At 37.6% G+C, this 20,697-nt stretch overlaps 1 protein-coding gene across 2 annotated transcripts in view; it reads right to left on the bottom strand.

Annotated features, from left to right (window-relative positions):
• Window positions 1-20,697, bottom strand: part of satb2 (SATB homeobox 2) — a 62,024-nt gene that overhangs the window by 22,598 nt on the left and 18,729 nt on the right. For both annotated transcript variants that reach the window (XM_066641310.1, XM_066641309.1), the window contains exons 3-10: window positions 19,367-19,549; window positions 9,109-9,235; window positions 7,731-7,854; window positions 6,256-6,358; window positions 4,833-4,883; window positions 3,543-4,126; window positions 1,591-1,803; window positions 853-939 (exon numbers count right to left, since the gene is read on the bottom strand). In XM_066641310.1, coding sequence (XP_066497407.1) covers window positions 853-939; window positions 1,591-1,803; window positions 3,543-4,126; window positions 4,833-4,883; window positions 6,256-6,358; window positions 7,731-7,854; window positions 9,109-9,235; window positions 19,367-19,549 — 1,472 coding nt within the window. The remainder of the gene's footprint in view (window positions 1-852; window positions 940-1,590; window positions 1,804-3,542; window positions 4,127-4,832; window positions 4,884-6,255; window positions 6,359-7,730; window positions 7,855-9,108; window positions 9,236-19,366; window positions 19,550-20,697) is intronic.

Genomic DNA, 20,697 nt, shown 5'->3' on the forward strand with positions numbered 1-20,697 from the left:
GTGAAATTTTATCTTTGCAAGATTCCTGGCATGTGCATTATTTAGTCTTTTCAAAAACAATAAAAAAAAATGCCATTCTGTATCTGGCACTACAATCACACTAACATCTCTTTCCTTGGGTAGTGTATCTGTATAACCTTGATGTGCTATCCCACATTCACAATTAGTAAGAAGATTTCAAATGTGTGGATTAAATTTTTTTAAATAATTTCATGTGTCAAAAATCATAACTGTAGATGATTCTACATCATTACATTAACACTTTGAATGCCTAAAATAACTCTTTTATGGCCAGACATAAAACATTTCAGCGTGTATTTGTTATTAACAGCTGGTACTGATAGGGCCTGTGATTCCAAAAGTTCTACATAAAAATTTTACTCCTGAGTGTATAGTTTGAATTTGAATATCTCCAAAATAGTAACTTAGTAATTTTATAGGAGAAGGAAAAATCCTTCTTAACTTTCAATGGACATCAATATAACATAATATAATATAATATAATATAATATAATATAATATAATATAATATAATATAATATATGCTGTATTTCTATTGATCCGTTCTCTATGAAATATTTACACAATGTGAAGGAGCGCTGATGTGTTCAGATGATGTAGTAAACTAAAAACAGTAGTAATATGCAGGTTATATAATGTGCATGATTTTAAAAATATACTTTTTCAACTATAACCATCTATACTTCCTTTCATAGTACAAACACAAATGTGAATTATAAAAAGAACTATGTTATTTATTATACATGCATGAATGAATGGCAAAACATATTTGTAGACCACATTGTGAGGACAATTGAGACAGAAGATGCAGAGAAAGTTTGTGATCCTCACCGAGTTAGTGATTTTGGTCTTATTTTTCCAGATAGATGCCCAGGCGTCAGGGGTTAACTGCTCATCCATGCTGCGCTCCCACACTTTCTGCATAGGGTGGCATGGGGTGCCATTAGCAACGGAACATTCAACACAAAAGGAAGCAATTTGTTCATGGCCCTATGGCATCACTGATGAAATACCACATCACTGAAATACTAATACAAATAATTAGTTGACCTATAAAGTTTGCTGTCATAAAAGACAATGATGTTTCAGTGAGTCAAATATGATTTAACTAAAATATCAGTGGAAGAAAAATGTAATGCCCTTGTAAAATATCCAGGATACTAAGTTTTCCATCATATTTAACGTGAGAAAATATGAAGCACAAACATATTTAAACACAATAAACACTATTAGTCTACACAAAGTTATACTACTGCTTAAACAGGTCATTTCTTTTGAGTTTCAGCATATTTTGGAAATGCTTTCTTCCTTTATATCTCTGCATAGAACTGTGTCAGTCCTAACTTCACAAAACCCTTATAAAACCCGAGTTAGGTGTAACTCAAAGACAGCGACAAACAGAAAACATTGCAAGGAAACTACAACAATCTCAAAACATACAGATAAACAACACAAACTTAGACATACCACAAATTTCAATGCGGGTCTCGTTATAATACATCAGAAAGAAAAACGAAAAGGTTTGGAAATGTATGTTGCTGAATTACATGTAAGAGAATGATGGTGTACCTGTGAGAGTCGGTTAGCTCCAGACCCAGAGTTTGAAGTCGGGGGCAGGCCTACAGGGGGGTTCATACTGCGTTCACGTTCTTCCTGGTAGATCCGGTCTCTCTCAGCCTCTGGCAGGTTAAGAAAATTCTGCATGGCCTTGAGGTTGACCAGCAGTGATTGAGAGGCCGTCCTAGGGTCCTCTTCCTTCCTCAAAATCTCAGAGAGCAGACCCTGTTGTTCATATGAATACATTTTGTCAGACTTTATCATGTCATCCCTTAAGGGTTGTAATTAAATTTTTTTACACTGTTTTTCACAGTTTTTTCAACACTGAATCATAACAATGAACCAATAACATTGGTTCAGACTTAATCATTACAATAAAAAACATAATATATGTTAATGCTATATTATTACATCAACTCATAATTCAAAAGTAAGCAGTGTATTTACTCCTGTTAAAAAGCTATTGTTTTTAAGGTTTATAATATTGAAAACCTTTTTGATGTTACAAAGCCACATGCCCCCTTGAAGAACTGAGAAATTAAATAGAGGAGGAAGTAAACTGGTTCATCAATGAATATCACATTCTAATTAATTCCAATTTAATCTCATAATTAAATTTACACAAATACAAACGTGTGAAATGTCAAGTTGATGCAAGTATATACACACTAAACCCTACTTGGTCTTCACCTGCATCACATCATCTACCACCCACTCGATGACTGGGCTCTAATGGGGCGTAATACTGGCTTGTGGATGCTCAATGCGCCAGGTGTGTGGGCTGCTGAGAGGGCGGGAGAATAGACTGGATATGGCCCAGAGGCTTGAGTCACCATGCTGGGCTTTAGTGTAGTAGTCTTGCAGATCTGATCACTTTGACCTAACTTTCCTCTCACACTAATGTTTTAGTTTACTGCTAAATGACTTGGATGATTTAAGCAAATAATTGCACTTACTGCAAGTGACTGGGCTGAGGACAGAGGCTTTATCTGTGGCAAGTTGAAATCAGACAATGTTAAGATTCCTCAGATTTATTAGCATTTGCATTATTATAATTTTATTTAAATAAAATGTATTCAGGGATGTGATGCTATTTTGAACAACAATCAAAAAAACCAAAATCATTTTGGGGCATGAATTTGGCTTATTTTAAGTCTTAAAAATAATAAAGTTCAATACTGGTTCTTGAAAATGTTTAACTCTTGTTTTTGACTTCAGCAGTTTTAAGTATATTAACGATAACTACGATGAAAAATAATAATTGATTACCTGTATCACAACAAAAACTAGACAAGGGTTTGAACTGTGACAAAATATTTGGCACTTTTAATTAATGAGTAATAACTAAACAAGAATGTGAAAACATATAAACCACTTATAATTTATTATTTGAAAAATTGCAGAGGGAATAATAGCAGGAAGACGCCACAGCTTTTGTCTGTTGTCATGGCGATGACGCTCAAAGAAATAATTCTTTGGGAGTTAATTCCTCTTTACTATTTGTATGTTTTTAGTGAAGAAGAGCTGACACACCATAAATCATTTCTTTGAGATTCTAGTGCTATTTCTGAAATACTCTACAGTGCACTATTAAAGGGAACTGAATTCAGGAGGATAGTGAGCGATTTCAGACACTGCCTCATTCAGGTTTTTTACCAAACAACACAGTGGATTAAAATGAATGAGAATTGTCCACAATGTTTCAACACACTATTACAAAATGGTGGAACCCCAAAACTAAAGCTGAAACTCTTGGAGTTGTCTTTGTCTTAGTTTGTGAGTACCTTCTGCAGCACAGTTTGAACTTGTATTTTAAATGTTAAATGAGTCTAAAACTAAACCAAATCAGCTGCCAAAATTATCACTGGGATTCAGCAAGGCACCCATTTGTAATCACGTTCGTGCTGCATGTCAAAATCCGCGTTCTTTGTCAATAGCCTCCCCTCCAATACATGGCACTGTACCTGTGTGCGGTTGAATGCCACCCTTGCAAAGACAGCTTGTGAGACACTGGCCCTCTTAAGCTCATCACGGACCTGCTGGTAAATATCTGAAGAGACCTCTGCTGCTGAAGGGTTGGATCCTGGCTCTACAGGTCCCCCAGACTTGCCGGGTCTTGGAATGGGCGGGTGGTTGAGGAACTGCTGATTGAGGGCCTGGGGGTGTTGGTGAGCCAACAAGCGGCTGACAGCCAGTTGCTGGTTGATGAGGTGAGCCATGGCTAGCTGCTGCCGCACGAGCTGTGGACTGAGCTGAGGTGAGAGAAGGCCTCCTGGTCCAAGGAGAGGTTGCAGGGCAGCTGGAGGAGGTGGAGGAGCCACTTGAGCTCGCAGTGGTGGGCTGTGGTGGAGCTGGCCAGTGTGGGATGATGGTGGTTGTGGTTGCCCTTGGGATGGAGGCTGAGACTGAGCAGAGTTCTGAGGTTCTCCAGAGCCAGCCTTCACAAGGGAACCTGCACTACCCAAAGGTCCCAACTGAGCCAGACCGGCCAAATGAGAAGGAGGACGCTGTCCTAACACACAGAAGTCCACCATGCTGTCTCTTTCCACTGAGAAAAGATCAGAAACAGTGGTTAAATAGGTTTGAGGGCAATAACCAATGATGGAAACTACCTTCACATTCATTTAAAGCCCTTTGCTTTGAGTAAGAACAAAAAACAAACCACTGAACAGTGGTTCGCAATTCTGCTGTCTATAAAAATCTATGTACTCATTTTTTTTTGGACAATTTAAACAACAATTTAAGCTGTGCTTCTGCTTGTGTGAATTTCATAATCAGTGGACACACAAAAATATAATCTAAAATTATTCTGGATTATAAAATATTACATTAACATGCACTTAAACATATTTTCTTCAATTATAAAGTTATCCCTTTTTCAGATACAAGGGTTTGAGGCTACATTAATATGCAAATTGTGTGTTAACATGGTCAATATTTGTATTTTTCATTTTCACATGTTGAAACTATTAAAAGCATATATAAATTTCACCAAGATTCACCTAGATTACAATTACAGAAAAATGTAACATATACTTTTAGGGGTGGTTTCCCAAACAGCAATTAAACATAGTGCTGGACTACACAGCATTTTGAATTGTGATTTTCCATTGAAAGGAGGGTATAGTTAAGGACTAGGCTTAATCCCTGTCTGGGAAACCACCTCTCACAGTACAAATGGAATAAATGTATATACCTGATCATCTAAGCAATGCATACACCACCCTAAAATGAAGTGCTAAATCACCACCCACCTTTAATTTCAGAATTCTCCCGTGCTGGCCACATCTTCTCAAAGTAATCACCTGAGCATGAGAAAAGAAGAAACTGAATCAGGTCTATGGCACTGAAGTTAATGATAGTTACAATAAAACAAGGACAAATCCTATGTGATGGACAACTGTGTGACCCAATGGGATGCCTCTGCATTGCTGCTCACATCTGGAGGCACATGGCTGTGTGTTTGGCTCTGAGAAGCAGTGAGCAGAACTAATAGCAGAGTTTCAGTGTAACCCAATACTGCTCGCTCTGTCAGCATGCAGAGGACTTCTGTACTCTTCACCATATCTCTGTCTCCGTGTCACTGCACTTGGGGTTTGGACGGTGCTTTGATCTGTCCTGCTGTGTAATTATGTCACTTTTGAGGAGGCAAGGGATAAGAGGAAAATTGTCATAGGCGTTTTGATGCTAAAAGTGAAGACCTCCAGTAGCCTTGGGGAGGGGGAGGCTTGCTTTCCATTGTATGTAGGGATGGATTTACTCCAATCCCATGTAAGAGAGGGCACTAAGAGATGATCTTCACAGGAACTGTTGTCCCCTCCAGCCCCCATAATCACAAATGAATGTAATGTAATGGGGTCATTTCAGGAAATCTCTCTTGCATGTGGCCATAAAATATACTGTATTTCATGACAGCAGACAAATTCATCTTAAGGATATGTTCCACTGTTCCATAGCCCAGTGCTGAGGGGATTAATACCCCTGACAGGGCACTGGACAATAGTTGTATTTGTAAGGTCCTCAATTCAAAATTAGAATGAGTGTTAAGCGTGATGCTTGTATAATATAAAACATATAAGAAATATAAGATTTTTTTTCTATAAAATAGTAGGGGTTTGAGTTTGAAGACCAATGTTTTGTTCAGATTATCCTTAATTGCATGAATTTGTTAAATCAACAGCACACATAATTTAAAATCATTTATTAACTGCTAAAACTAGGTATTGGATGATAATCTCAATACGGACTGCCAGAGATTTTGAAAAGGTTAAACCAACACATTCACACACATAACATTACAACCACTTACTGGAATAATGTTATTTGGTTTTATTCTAATGTTGGGTGTTATTTGTTATTTGTTTGTTTATTTTTTATCAAATAAACATTTACTGCTCTGATAAATAGCTTTTTAGATGTCATAATCTCTGGTGCCTTAAACCTTTGCACACACACACACACACACACACATATATATATATGTAGTTACAGGAATTCCATTCTAAATTTTGTTGATGTCCTCAAACATAATTGCTCAATACTAATTTGAAATTTAAATCACACAGATAACTGGGTTGCAATCTTGTTGTAATGTGTTCAAAATGTAAAATTCAGTAAAATAATCTTCAGCAGAGACAGAAAAATAAAAATTCCACAGGACAGTAGCACTAATCTCACCTTTAATCTTTTTATACTTCTTGTACCAGCGGCCAAACTCTTGGCACTTTGCAGTGGAGACATTAGCATAGTAGGAACTGTTCACTATGGAGGAGATCATACTCTGTGTGTGGGGTAAACAGAAATAAAGGCAGATATAAATAGGATTTTAAAAGCAGGATAACAGAAATAAATACACATGGTCAAACTCTTAAAATCAAGATGATAAATGGTTCTGTAAGTGCGTTACTGTGGAAAGCCACCCAAGTATGGCTGTGCGATCGAGCTGCGACACGCTCTGAGCTTCAGTGACATAGAGCCAGGCAGAGACAGAAAGCCACACACATATGCTAGCAATTGATATGAGGATCAACACCCACACAGAGTGCTCCACTTAAACACAGCATGCACAGATACATAAATCTCAATGATTACTCTTTTGCATGGAAGTGAACATGCAATGCGAGGCTCACTCACACACACACACACACACACACACACACATAACCGCTGTGAAACTATTAAAGCAATTTCTGCAGAGTTAGAAAGGACTCATAAATTCAAGCCAAGTACAAAGCAATATGAAATGCGTTTATGTGGAATTGTTTATTCATAAGCTTGATCAATTGTGTATAACAAATTAAAAGCAGATTGATAACACTTAGTAAAGAGCAGATAATATTTATTGGGGTTTAGCTGAGGAGAGTACAGAGCAACAAATTAAACTATAGACCCATGAAGTGAATTACTGGAGCTCACAGGCTTTTACATTTTTCCAGTGTTTGCTCTGAGACTGTGTTGCTGGGGCAGTTCTATTGTTTACGGAGACCTTGTCTTCCTTCATTAAGGCTGTTCATTAAGATTAATGTCATAGGCACTTTACACCTGTTTGCATTGTGCTTCAAATATTAGTATTTTCTCTGGTTAATCTGAATGCTTCTGATTCTGAAGGTTTAATTATTTTCTGTATTCATAAGATACTCATATATATTACTATCACTGCTGTGTCATTGCTTTGATATCAGGTGTGGATCAGAGGGGATGGCATCTGGGTTCCTCTCAAGGCTCTCGTTCTTAATAGGGTTCTTCATATTGTTGTGGCCTATGGCTTGTTAATTGTGAGCTTTAATACAGATGGCTGTAAAGCTATTTGATGGCAGTATCCACTACTGAACTACTGAACTAATGGCACTGAGACAACAGATCCCACTAATGTAGCCTAAATAGCTGAAAGTGTGGAGTAGTATTTATTGCTCAGATTACAAGGGAATAAAAAGAGGATTGCTGTCCATTGTCATTTCGGTTATGAATTTTCTGTATATAAATGTTAAAACCTAAACAGATTTATATTTTAAATAATTAAATGAATTACAATTCTGAATTATTTGCAAAACAACAAAGAAAATATGTTCATTTATGATTTAAATATGTTAAAAAATAAATAAATAAACAGGTGTCAAGAAGAGTTTCCACATGCTAAAAGCCAGTAAGTTTACCTGAGACAGTGGGCATTCTTTGGCCAGTGTGCTCTGGTTCATCTCCTTCAGCAGCTCCTTCAGAGCGTTGCGCACTGTGGCATGGTTCCACTGCTCAGACGGCAGGTCCTCCAGCTTGGCAAAGCTGTAAACATAGGAGCGATCACTTCCTGTTTCCCTATACATTGAGGCTCTCTATCACCTGATCAATAAACTGCACAATGCAGCTGGCACAGCATCATTTCTTTGTCTTTCACCATGGACACACAGAAAAACAAATTTTGACGGTGCACGGCAACACAATAATACACCCATCCTGTCATTTGGAGTTCGTGTTTATCTGAGAAACATGCAGGAGTAAACTACAATCAGTGGCCATGAAAGGCCTCTTTGAGCAAAGAAGATAAAAGTCTGTGCTGTGGTGTCTCCATCCTTCTGGCACAGGACCCAACATTAATATTCATTTAGTCTCTGAATTAACAATACTTTTACTTTGCCCTGCGTTAGGCTTATCTACTCATTTCTGGTCCAACACTCAAATGTGCAAATAAGCAAATGAGGTTAACTTAATTCTATAAACAGAAAAATGATGGATGCGCAGTAGCACTGAGTATGGCTAGAATGCTCAACAGTGCAAAAACATATTGTAATATTTTCAGCACTGACCACAGAAAATTCCTGTTGGGTTCCAGTAGCAATGCAGTGCCCTTGCCATGCACATTGCGATGTCCTGCTCACACTTTTTAAGGAACAACTAGGTAAGATTTGTTTTGTTTTTTGCTCCTGGGCTCCCCCTACAGTTACAGATTGTAATTCACTTTTACAGCACTCTCCTGACATCAAGAAGGTATCAAATACAGAGGGCCTATTCCCCCTATTACAGGTCAGCGGAGCATCACAATGATTTTGAAGCTGTAATTTTAAGGTAAAAATACTACCTAGTGTTCCTTTAAATGATGCACCTCACTTAAGAAGATGTGCGTCATTTAAAGGTACACATTAAAATACAAAGGCACACTTAAGCTCAAAAGCAAGAAATAGATAGCTAAAAACATGACATTTCTAGTGGTGCTACCCTCTTCTTGATTTTATTGTTTTCCTGATACCTGTCTACAACAAAACCTATTTCCTTATGTGAGTATTTCCTCTGAAGTTTAAATAGTTTTTCAACCAGACCATTTGTATGCAAAGGAACCATTTCAGATTACCCTCGACCATGTACATACGTAAATTTGGTCAGTCTGAAAAGTGTTGACGACATGCTTATGTAGTGCCACAACTGATATGTACCAAGAAAATATCTACCAAAACATTTGATTGTTTTATGAATATAGCTACACACATAGTACATAGCCTACACTATATATGTTCCTCAAAACTAATTTTTGTGTTGTCTGACCTCTGCAGCTGGATGCGGAGTGTGACCATGTGGTAGACGTCCAGCAGCATGTCAGCCACTGTGGCCTCTGGAGCATCTGTCAGGCAGTGAATAGGCAACGGGTTCCAACGTCCCACCTTAATGATTCCTGTAAAAGAGAGAGAAGGAGAGAGAGAGAGGGAGAGAGAGAGAAAGAGAAAGCATAGTCCCATTACCTTATCAGAGAACTGATGCCTAGTCTCACCCACACTGTTAGTGAATGGTTATAATTAAATCACCACAGCTCCACCCATTAGCATATCATTGTTTTGGGTTATTGAATAGCACTCTATAAATGGCATTTAGTATTATAATTTTTATATTTACATCAGCAATACAGGTTAAAAACATTATTATGAATTAACAATGGAGCATCAGACATCTCAGTGGAAAGTGGGAACAGAAACAGATGAAAATTCATTTGAATATGAGCTTTGTTTGTACACAAAATACGCCATGTTGAGAGTCTGGCACATGTTTATAGATGCTGTATTAGAATGAGCCATGACATGATACTCTGAGATGAGTCATTATTTATCGTTTATGAAGGTGCCTGTTGTCTGTGTTGGATCATGGATACGGGAAATGGTATAAAGGGCTCTCTCTCTCTCTCTCTCTCTCTCTCTCTCTCTCTCTCTCTCTCTCTCTCAGCTCTATGCAGTCTCTGTCCCTGTGGAACGGTTCATCCCAGGCTATAAAAGCAGACAGCGGGGAACAATGGCAGTAATGATAAGGCCTTATCTATTAAAGCCTTATCAGGCATGGAAGAGGCACCTGACACGCTGGCTGGCGGCTGCCCCATTAAGCGTAGCTCCCAGGGGCGATGCTGCTGCTATTTTACAGCCAACAAGGACGTGTAGGGTGCGGCTAACGCACCCTCCTAGCTCTACTCGGACACCCACGCCAGCCCCCCTCCATTAATGGCCCTGCCATAAACACCGGTCAATGATTGTTTGATTAACCCAAATTGACCGTTATAAATGCCTCTTGCTGTGCAAAGGATGGGACAGATGTTTATGGCCGAGGAGTGGTCCATAAAGGCCTAAATGTGTGCATTGTCCATGAGAGAGTGGTGGCCATGTTAGTCATCGCAGTGTCATCTGATTGTCTCTAACAAACGTATAGAGGCTGTCCCTGAGTGACCTAGGTGCTTCGTCGTTTGGCTGAATGTTAATGGGGAGGTCAGGCCATTGCTGAAAACCAGGTGGGAAGTCATCGAGTCACATTTGTGGAAGGTTGAAGACTTAAGCTCCTAGGGTCAATGTAGGTCAATATAAAGCCATAAAACTCATCTCCTCTAGCACTTTTGAACTTTCTCATGCTTTTTCATTATATGATGAGGTTCACATGATTAGTCTATCTTATCTCTTTATTATGGCCCCAGTATATGGGCTTTGGGAGTAATCATTGCTTCTAGTAAAATATGGGGAAAATCCTAATTCTGCCAATCGGCTATACATTTGGACATCCCTGCTTAAATGTGTGGATACTGAATGTATACATTGATTTTCCTCCATTCTCTATATGCTCCATTTTTCTATATTAATTTTAGATTTTTAAGTTGTAACTAATTTCATACACAGGCCGCACAGTAGCGCATCAGGTAGTGTCACAGTCACACAGCTCCAGGGACATGGAGGTTGTGGGTTCGATTCCTGCTCTGGGTGACTGTCTGTGAGGAGTTTGGTGGGTTCTCCCTGTGTCCACATGGGTTTCCTCCCACAGTCCAAAAACACACATTGGTAGGTGGATTGGCAACTCAACAGTGTGTGTGTGTGTGTTGCCCTATGAAGTATTGGCACCCCCTCCAGGGTGCGTTCCTGCCTTGCCCCCAATGATTCCAGGTAGGCTCCGGACCCACCCTGACTCTGAACTGGATAAGCGGTTACAGATAATGAATGAATAATTTCATACAATCCATTTAATCTCCAGAATGTATATTATTATTATTTTATTTTACACAGTTATATAATGAACGCTTTCAAATATCCAACTCTCATCCACTGTTGTAACTTTAAAGATACATTTACACTGTTTGTACCTTTAATGAATATAATGCACCTGTACAATCATTTCTGACAAAATGTTCACCATAGGGCAGGATGGAATACTATTTATTTTTTGGGTACAGAATAAAATGTGTAAGAGGTTTAATGTTCATTGATTTTGTAAGTGAAAATGTGTTAACACATCTTCTACTGAGAACAATTTTAAATATTGCACTGAATAAATAAGAAAGTATTTACTAAGAAAATTGCATTAAAATGTCTTTTTTTAAATCAAATGTCACTTTTTATGTTTTACAAAATGCAGCTAAGCAGGAATCATTTTACAGAGATCATTTTTTTCTTAGATAATCAGCATAAAGTGTAATTTGACCGATGTTTGGTCCAAGTGCCATTTGATTAAGTGCTGTGATTATTGGCTATTAATCAGGCTAGCATATCTGCTCTAGCACTTACAGGTAAGCCATGTGAGAGGACAAAGCTAGTGTTGCAGAAGCGCCAAATGACTGTCCTGCAGGTTTTTTGAAGAACCATGCTGAGCCATTAAAAATAGATGAGCTGGTTCTATCATCGACTCCGCTCTATTTATTTCCAGATGTCAGAAGCATTGTGGGGATGCACCGCACATGGAAATCAGACCCTGTGGTATCTTTGCATTATTTACCTATTTGTTTGCCAAAAGTGGCACACGCAAACACACACACACAAATGTATTTTTTAGTTTAATATGAACATACTATATATACAGTGACCCAGTGAAAAGAATTTGAATATTTGTGTCATATTTATTAAATATGCTAAAATAATAATTACTTTTAAACCCTAACACACAAATATTCTTTCAGCAGACCTGTGAATTTCACACTGCTTTTGCTGAAGCAGATTCTTTTCAGGTTTCATCAAAAATGCTTTTTTATACTTCTGAGTCCATGACCTCATGAGTGAACACAAGCTGAGAGACACCACTGAAACAACCCCCAGTTTTGAGGTTCCTTCCGCTGGGATTTACAGTCCACTCAGTGCAGTCTGTTCAGAATTCTCCTCCTGACTTCATCCACAAAATGAGACCACTATCATTTTAATGTGTTACAGGTGTTTTTCTTTACAATAAATACCTTTTTGTTAAATATCTTATGGAATAACCTAAATAACCCATAGGAAAACAGTCAAAATATCTACATTTGTGGCCACTGTATAAGAAATACACAGTCCCTGACAGTGTTGGGGGTGGGAGTAACTTCTCCTAGTCTTATTAGACACGGGTTGAAGCTGTGAAAACTAAACAATGCAAATCGCATTACTGTCCACTAAATGAGAGCCAGACATAATATGGGCCAGATGCTCTCTCTCTCTCTCTCTCTCTCTCTCTCTCTCTCTCTCTCTCTCTCTCTCTCTCTCTCTCTCTCTCTCTCTCTATCTCTCTCTCTCTCTCTCTCTCTCTTTCAGGGCCTTCAGGCTGTTTCTGTAAGTTGAAAATCTCCAGCTGCAGAAGTGTCTCAATCACACAGAGATTGATAGCCTACTTTCAGTCAACACACATCCTCCAGTGTCTATCAGCACTGGCTAGTTATGGACAGCTAATTAAATCTGCTTCTGCATCATCTACAACATATAATCGATTAACACATAGGCATTTCCTTGTGTTTATTAAAATTCTACAGCATCTTCACCCTACAATGTATACTGACTGCCACCCAAGATAAACCATACGAGTTTTACTTTGATCTGAAAGATTGAAATTGCATTAAAAAAGCATTGCTCTTTTTCCATGACCTTCACTTTAGCCGAGTACATAAGATGATTCACAAATGAAATTGAGCAATATGGGAGATTCACGTTCACTTTAATGTCTTATTGTGTAACTATTTTTGTGTTGCACATGTAGCAAAAGTATGGTCAGTCATTTCCTTGCACTTCTAAAATCTGAGTAACTTATTTTTATTTTCCTATACAACTAATTTTTAAAGCTTTTTTGCATAACATATTGTATAAACATTATCCGACTCTTGCTATATTACGGTTAACAGTTGTGTTGTACGGAAAATCATAATTGTCATTTCATTCCACAAAAGAGTCATAAACCTAAGTATCAATAATAATAAGCTACCTTCACGGTCACTAACAGTACAATTACCTTTTTTAAACTGTTTAAACCAAAACTTACAAGTACCTTTGGATACATTATTATTTCCAAGAATAGAACAAATCAGTGCACATGCAGCGACATGCTTTCTGTTTTCAAACTACTTTTGAAAACGTTTAGACGTCAGAAAAGAACGTTTAGGTTCTTTTCTGTAGAATAAAATGACTATTGTCATTTTTAACACTACATAAGAGTTAACCATGAAAATGAAAATGAGCAGGAGAATGTATATACAGTTACACAAAAAACTTATTCATATACATAACTTAATAAGTTCATGAGTTTTTAGAATTACAAAGAAATGACTGACCATAATTTTCTAACTTGCTTTACATGCAACACATTGATATTATTGATATTGATATTCCTTCAACATTATATAAAGTTACAAAAGAGCCCAGAATTTACTCGTTTGTGTTTCTCAAAGCACAACTAGCTGTTTCGACTGCTAAAGTCAAACTAACATGACACACTGTGACACGAACTGTTCCACCCCTGGTTTATTCCTCTTGGCTGAATCTATCCTTGTGGGATAGTGCATCCGTGGCAGTGGGCCTGGCCACCCCTCTGACTCCAGTTAACTCACTCTCCTCTACCTTATGCACTAACAGGCTTTCGGGAAGTCTCTGGGAAGTGTTTTTTTTTTCTCCCGTTCCTCCAAAGGTATCTGTGTAGATGTATTCCCCAGATAGCGAATTAGAGGCCTAAGCGAAACAGATGAAGACAATTTAAGTGGTGCCACTCCCCCTTCTGATCTCCTCTCGCTCTCTTTCTCTCTCCAGACTGTGTTTATATTACTGCAGAGCTTTGATTTCTACAGGACGGGGTCTGTTTTGTTCATTGTCTTGTTGTGCAACACTGCATGAGCCTATACAAGCCACACAGCCATTCTTACTGAAGCTGGCACTATTTTATTTATTTTTTTAATGCGTAGATTCGATTTACCATAAATAATTGAGCCAGTACACAAGCCTTAACCCTCTCAGCTCTCAGAAACAAAAGAAAAGAATAATTGGCTATTAATTATCTCTCAGTCAAGGCTCTCTGAAAAAAGACGAAAAAAAAGAGACGGTTTCAAAAGTGCAGACATTTCATTCGACAGCACAAATGAATTTAAAGTTTGAAGTTCATGAAACGTTACTGGGCACACTGTCTTCTTCTGCACAAAGGAAAAACATCTTTTTATGCTGTGTTGTCCTTCTCCAACGTCAAAACAATAAGTCTCGGTATAGATATTGAATGTAAATACAGCTCATTACACAGGAGACTATGTAATTCTTCATGTAACTGTGTTGACATTACTTAAAGGACATGGCAAAATGACAATAACAATCACAAAACTGCAGCATTATTGTTCAAAAATAATCTTCAGATGAATCAGTTGCTACTAGAAAACCACCTCATTTGTGCAGATCTCAGGCCATTATAGTTTAAGGGCTTAAACGGGCTTCAGTGCGACCAGCAATTCTTAATGACCTCACTGAAGGAGTTAACAACACAACTGCCCTGTTTTGGGACCAAAAAAACCTCTTTCCTGACCGTTTGGTGAGTCTACTCTCTTTTACAGTATGCGCTAACGTTGCACAAACAGACACACACGGAGCCTGTGGTAAGGTCATTAATGAATCATTTTTAACTTGGAGAAGGCTTTTCTTTTTGTCAGTTTTTTCCCCTCCACTTCAAACCATTGTTCCCATTGCCACATTAAAATTCCTGCTTCCACTGATGGCTTTTCATGTGGCGCGCTGGCGGCTTGGCCTAAGCTTAAGTGTACCCATCCATATATACTCATATACACGAACACCACACACACACACACACACACACACACACACACACACACACACACACACACACACACAAACACACACACACACACACACACTGTTAAACAGAAAGAGCATGCAGTGATGCTCCTGGCTGCACACGCTTGACTGCCTGTAAGTGGCACAGCGGTGTTGAGGGGAAGCCCCAATGTGTGTAAAAAAGATATGCCGCAGATACACACATGCCATCCCTATCAATCACTACAGTTACAACTGTGTGAGAACACAAATCAGCAACAGACAAAGAGTGATTACTTTAAACATGTCATTCATATCTGGTTTAATCCTTAAATCCGATTGAGAGATGCTAATTCCTCTGACTGTTGCTACTTATATTTTTTTACTCAGTTCCTTTGATCACACCTTAAAATTTTTAATTTTTCAATCTGTAAAAACAAATGAAGTACACAATAAGGTTTGCACCAAATGTTCAGTATTCAACAGATGTTTAGATTTGACTGATATTTTGATATTTCTAACAGATATTTGATGATTTTTATCTGTGGTAGAATGAACATAAAACCTATTTTATGGTATTTGTAAACCTATAAATATCAATGTTATAAATATATATATATATGTCAAAATTCCAGTGTTTCTGCATGAAACATGCATGTGCCTTACTATCTCCGTACTAAGATAAGACGCATCATATTTTAGGTTCTTATATGCTATAAAAGTCTTCATAAAATGCAGAAAAAATCCCACACTGACACAAAAGCAAAGACAAAAAATCAAATAAGGCAGCTGCTGCAGTTCAAAGAATCCAAAATGCCTGCTTGTACCATATCAAGCAATAGCCACATATTTTCATCAAACTGACCCAGATGGTGGTTTGACCCTCAGTGGCCGCATGTCAAACGTGGCAAGGCAACAATGCACTCGTTCTGTAAGCCATCACCACCGTTAATTGTCTGAAGCCTTAAACTACAGGTCTGTCTGTGTGTTTCTATAAAAATCCTCAGACCCTTATAATTGAAATAAACAATATCTCCCAGTTAATTACTGGCCAGGCTAATTAAAGAAAGGCCGCGGTGCTGGGAGAGGAGCTTAAATACACTGCTGGAGGAGAGCTATGCAGGACACAATTCAAACAGAGAGAAAATAGCCAGGACTCTGTGTAATTTTGGTCATAAACCGCAGAGGAAAAAATGTATAATTTAAGCCAGAAATTATTCATTTAACATAAACGCTTATTTTAAAAAACAAAAAGTATTCATTTGAGATGAGGTCTCTCCCTCTCTCTCTCAGTATGTATTTTGTGGAAGGTCAATTTGGATTATTCTCTCATTACTACAAACTATTTTGATAGACAGATAAATAAATAATAATATATAAATAAAGAAGAGAGCAAAAGTAAGTGCAAAAGCAACTGACTTTTTCTCTGTTCTTTGGGCTGATATGTTGACTAAAGGTGGGTGTGGTGTGGATTGCGATGTTTTTTGTTTTTTCATTTATCCTTGCACTCACTATTGTTTGTGTTATTTTGAGAGGTGACTTATTGTTCTTACTACCTTTTTTATTAAAAAAAAGTGCCACATTAGTACATTAGTGTACTACAGTAGTATGATACTGTTACTGATTTGTGCAAATATTTTCATTTGAAACAAAGTTTTGTACAAATATTAGGGGCCACCCATTATTTACTCAAATACCAGTCAAAATTGCCATTAAGTATAACAAAGACACATTTAACAGAATAATACATAAAATGTAGAAGTTACAAAACTGTAAGTATTTAAGTTCTCCACTACCTTGTACATTCCTTTATCAAACATCTATAGTGCTTATAAGAGCAACATATTTTTCCTTTAGAGATTAGGTCTAACCCACATTTAAATGACTATAAATTAAAATAATTATTTTAAAAAAGACCCACGTTTTCATAATTAGGTAAATATTTTCATAATCTTTTGTAATGTATATGAATGACTAGCTCTAATTATAATTCAAACCTGAAATCTACAAATGTTTCTGCCCATCCTCTTACTGTGACTACTAAACACAGTGTCAGAAAGGACGTGTAACTCTCAGAAGCTGTTTTTGACAAAAAAAAAGAACATCTACAATAATTTGATGCAGAAAATATACAATTGGACTAGTTGTGTTTACAAAACACATGAAAAACAACCTTTCAAAGATGACTTTGAAAAGCTGAAAGAAAAAAATGAAAAGAATGAAAGCTGTAATAAAGGAAAAGGGTGGACACACTAGATACTGAAAAAAAATAAACACTATATTTAGTTGAGGTTTCTGTGTAATTCTTTGTTAAATATATGTTTTGTGCCTTTTTGACACTGAAAAATAAATAACTTGCACTTAATTGATGTTTTTGACAGGAAAGTTTGGTCTCGGACTTTCGCATATATGTGTATGCTACTGCAGTTAGTGAACCTGACTTCACCAAAGCATGTCAAAGTACTCCAATATCAGGGGAAAAAATAAGCATTAATGCATGAGTTAAAACATGTACATGTAATATTGAAAATATGTTTATAATGGGGTCAGAATGTGTAGCCAAAACACATGTTTGTCATTTGAGAAATCTGTTATTTCTGTAAAAGGACTTACATTTAGTTCAATTAAAGAACTCATCGTCCCATAAGCCTAAATTACAAAACCTTAGCTCCCCATCTTACCATATGATAAATATTTTCTCAAATATGAAATGCAAAATTAACTAATTAACTGGATACACTACTTTAGAGAACATAATGAAATCAAAATGTGTTTATCAGTGTTTAAGTTTGAGCCCATTCTTCAGATAAATGCTGATGTCTTTTGTTACAATGGCTAAACTCAAAGCCATTGCTGTTTTAAATTTTCTGCATACTTTACAGAATACAAGTAAACTTTTCAGCCTTCCAGGAGATGACAACCATGTGCACAACAATAAATTAAAGGGTTATTATGTTTCTTCTTTGGCACGTATACTCATAAACAATTGCAGTATTTCACACACACACACACACACACACACACACACACACACACACCCACATACACACACACACACACACACACACACAGCAATATGCACACACATACACACAAGGGCACTAAAAAAGGCATCATGGAGACACAAACATACATTCCAATAAAGATGTCCTACACATATACATATACATATGTACACACACACACACACACAGAGACTACATTCTTTCTCTCCCCATCTCCTTTGTTCTCTTTTAATGAGTTTTTCAGACTGTGATTCTGTTGTGCTGAACAAATGGCCTTCCTCTTTTTCTTCTCGCAAAGGCACAAACTGTTTATCAAAGCCTGGCTCCTGTCAACAGCTCCACACTGAGGCCTGCTCACAATGTAACTTTGTTACACCAAAGTCCTTATTGTAAAGGCTCTCTACTTGGCAGTAAACTTTGTAAAGCCAATTAGCGATTATTTCCAGTCATACAAAAGTAACCTTCTATGTTACATGGTCAAATGTTTGTGGACATAGGCTCATTTGACTGTTCTTTTGAAATTTCAGGAATGTCGTACTTAGTTGGTCTTCCTTTGCTCCAGTATCAGCTTCTACACTTTTATAACTATGTGAAGCTGCTTTGTGACAACGTCAGGTGTAAAAGGTGCTACATAAATAAATTTGATTTGATTTGATCATTTAAAATATCATAATGTTGAGATGTTGTATGATTAGTTTTGGATTACAAAGGTCACACCAACTCATTTAAGAGATAATGAATAGTGCTCCATCACTCCAGGAAGCTCAAGGAAAGTCCATTACTCCTGTTTGTCTACAGTTGGTGCACACCAACGTGGTCAAATTCACTGATATTAAGGGGTGGCTTCACATTTCTGGACATATGGTATATCACTTTGGTAAGCTGAGAAACCAAATACCCTGAAACTGCAAGCTATTGTAATTGTTTGATCTCATATTTAAAAACTGATTCAAAATTGCAGAAGTTCTTGGCTCAAATAAAATACAAAAATGTAGGCTTATGTTTTTACATCTTGTTCTGGCTACTGTGCATTGAGGAAAGGATTTGCCACAAACCCAACTTGATTTATGTTTTACAAATGTGTTGGACCCTGCAGCTGCACAATAAAAATTGCAGGAAAAAAATGTTTTTAGTTGGTTCCCTGTAGAGAATTAATGTATCTCCACTTAGAAAGTCAATAAAAAAATGTGTCCAAACTATTGCATATGACATTAAAAATGACATTCCTTCTTCTGTAAAGTGTTTCTTAACACAGAGACAGTGTGTACAACTGAACTGAGACCAGTTTGAATGAAGACTCACCCTGAGCCTGGGCAGCAGAGCTGTGGGAGTATCCCAGGGCCAGCAGCGCTGTCTCCACCAGCTGAGTGAACAAAATATCTTTCCTGACCAGGACAAACTCTGCATGCTCCTCACGACTCTCTCCATCCACCACCACCCCTGCATCCACCTGCTCCACCACGCAGAACACAGGAATCATCAGGCCTGCAAAGGGTGGGGGGTGTGGGAAGAGAGAGAGAGAGAGAGAGAGAGAGAGAGAGAGAGAGAGAGAGAGAGAGAGAGATTGTTTATACCAGGTTCCATGTATTTTATTATTGCTTGTAAGTAATGACTTTAGCAACAGCGTTCTCTTATAGTAATCATGCTTCATATCAGTCAAGCAATGAGTGTTGAATAACAGAGAGAGAGAGACAGACAGAGAGAGAGAGAGAGAGAGAGAGAGAGAGAGAGAGAGAGAATACTTTTCTTTAGTATTACATTTAGAAATGATAAATCATTAATGATTAATGGTGTTGAATAGCTGTTAGTCTTGTATGGGGAGGTCAAGCCTTGTTCTCTGTAACGATCCGGGGTGATCATGCAAATATTTAGCGAGGAATAAACCGCCTTATACTTTATGAGCTGAGTTGATATCTCCTCAAGATACTGTGCTAAGTGTTAACGGTTAAATCGCTTGGTTGAATTAGTTGGAAGTGGTAACGCTTATGCAAAATGCCCCGCCCCCGCTGAACACCGTTCTGGATCAGTTCACCACTTCCAGACCTCAGCTGTCTCACTACGGCTAATTTAACCCTTTAAAAAACTCCCAGCGAGCAACCGAAAGGACTAGTTTAACTCTTCTCAGGAAGGAGACATTTTGTCGTCATATAATACATGCTTCATAAACAAACGTATATAAGCATAAACAAATAAAAGCGCAAGAAACAATAGCAGGCTTCATTTTTGTTACAATATCCATACTTTTGGCTCGCTTATTTGTTTCAAATTATATACATATTTCAGTTTGTAAGTGTTAAGTCAAACCGTCCAGTTTAATATTTCCTGCACCTTAAAAATGGCGGCAAAATCGTAGTTGTTACAAAGCCTTGTTTTGATGGTAAAAGCTCATAGTCGTGGCAATTTAAACTTTGAAATGATGTAGCAAGTCTGAAATTAGACACATTTTTCTCATGAAGTATAGTGCTCTGTAAAACATTGAGCCAAAGGAGCCAAAAACAACACATTTGTGGCGAAAACTTGATAGGTCCCTTAATGAGTAACTTTTCTAGTGTCAATGGAGGTAGATTTCTCTGAGGAGGAGTTCTTTTGAGAGATAACCACAACACTGCGGAGGTGAACTGTTGCTGTTTCTG

The sequence above is a fragment of the Hoplias malabaricus genome, chromosome 12 (assembly GCF_029633855.1).
Source record: "Hoplias malabaricus isolate fHopMal1 chromosome 12, fHopMal1.hap1, whole genome shotgun sequence".
In the NCBI taxonomy this organism is placed as follows: domain Eukaryota; kingdom Metazoa; phylum Chordata; class Actinopteri; order Characiformes; family Erythrinidae; genus Hoplias; species Hoplias malabaricus.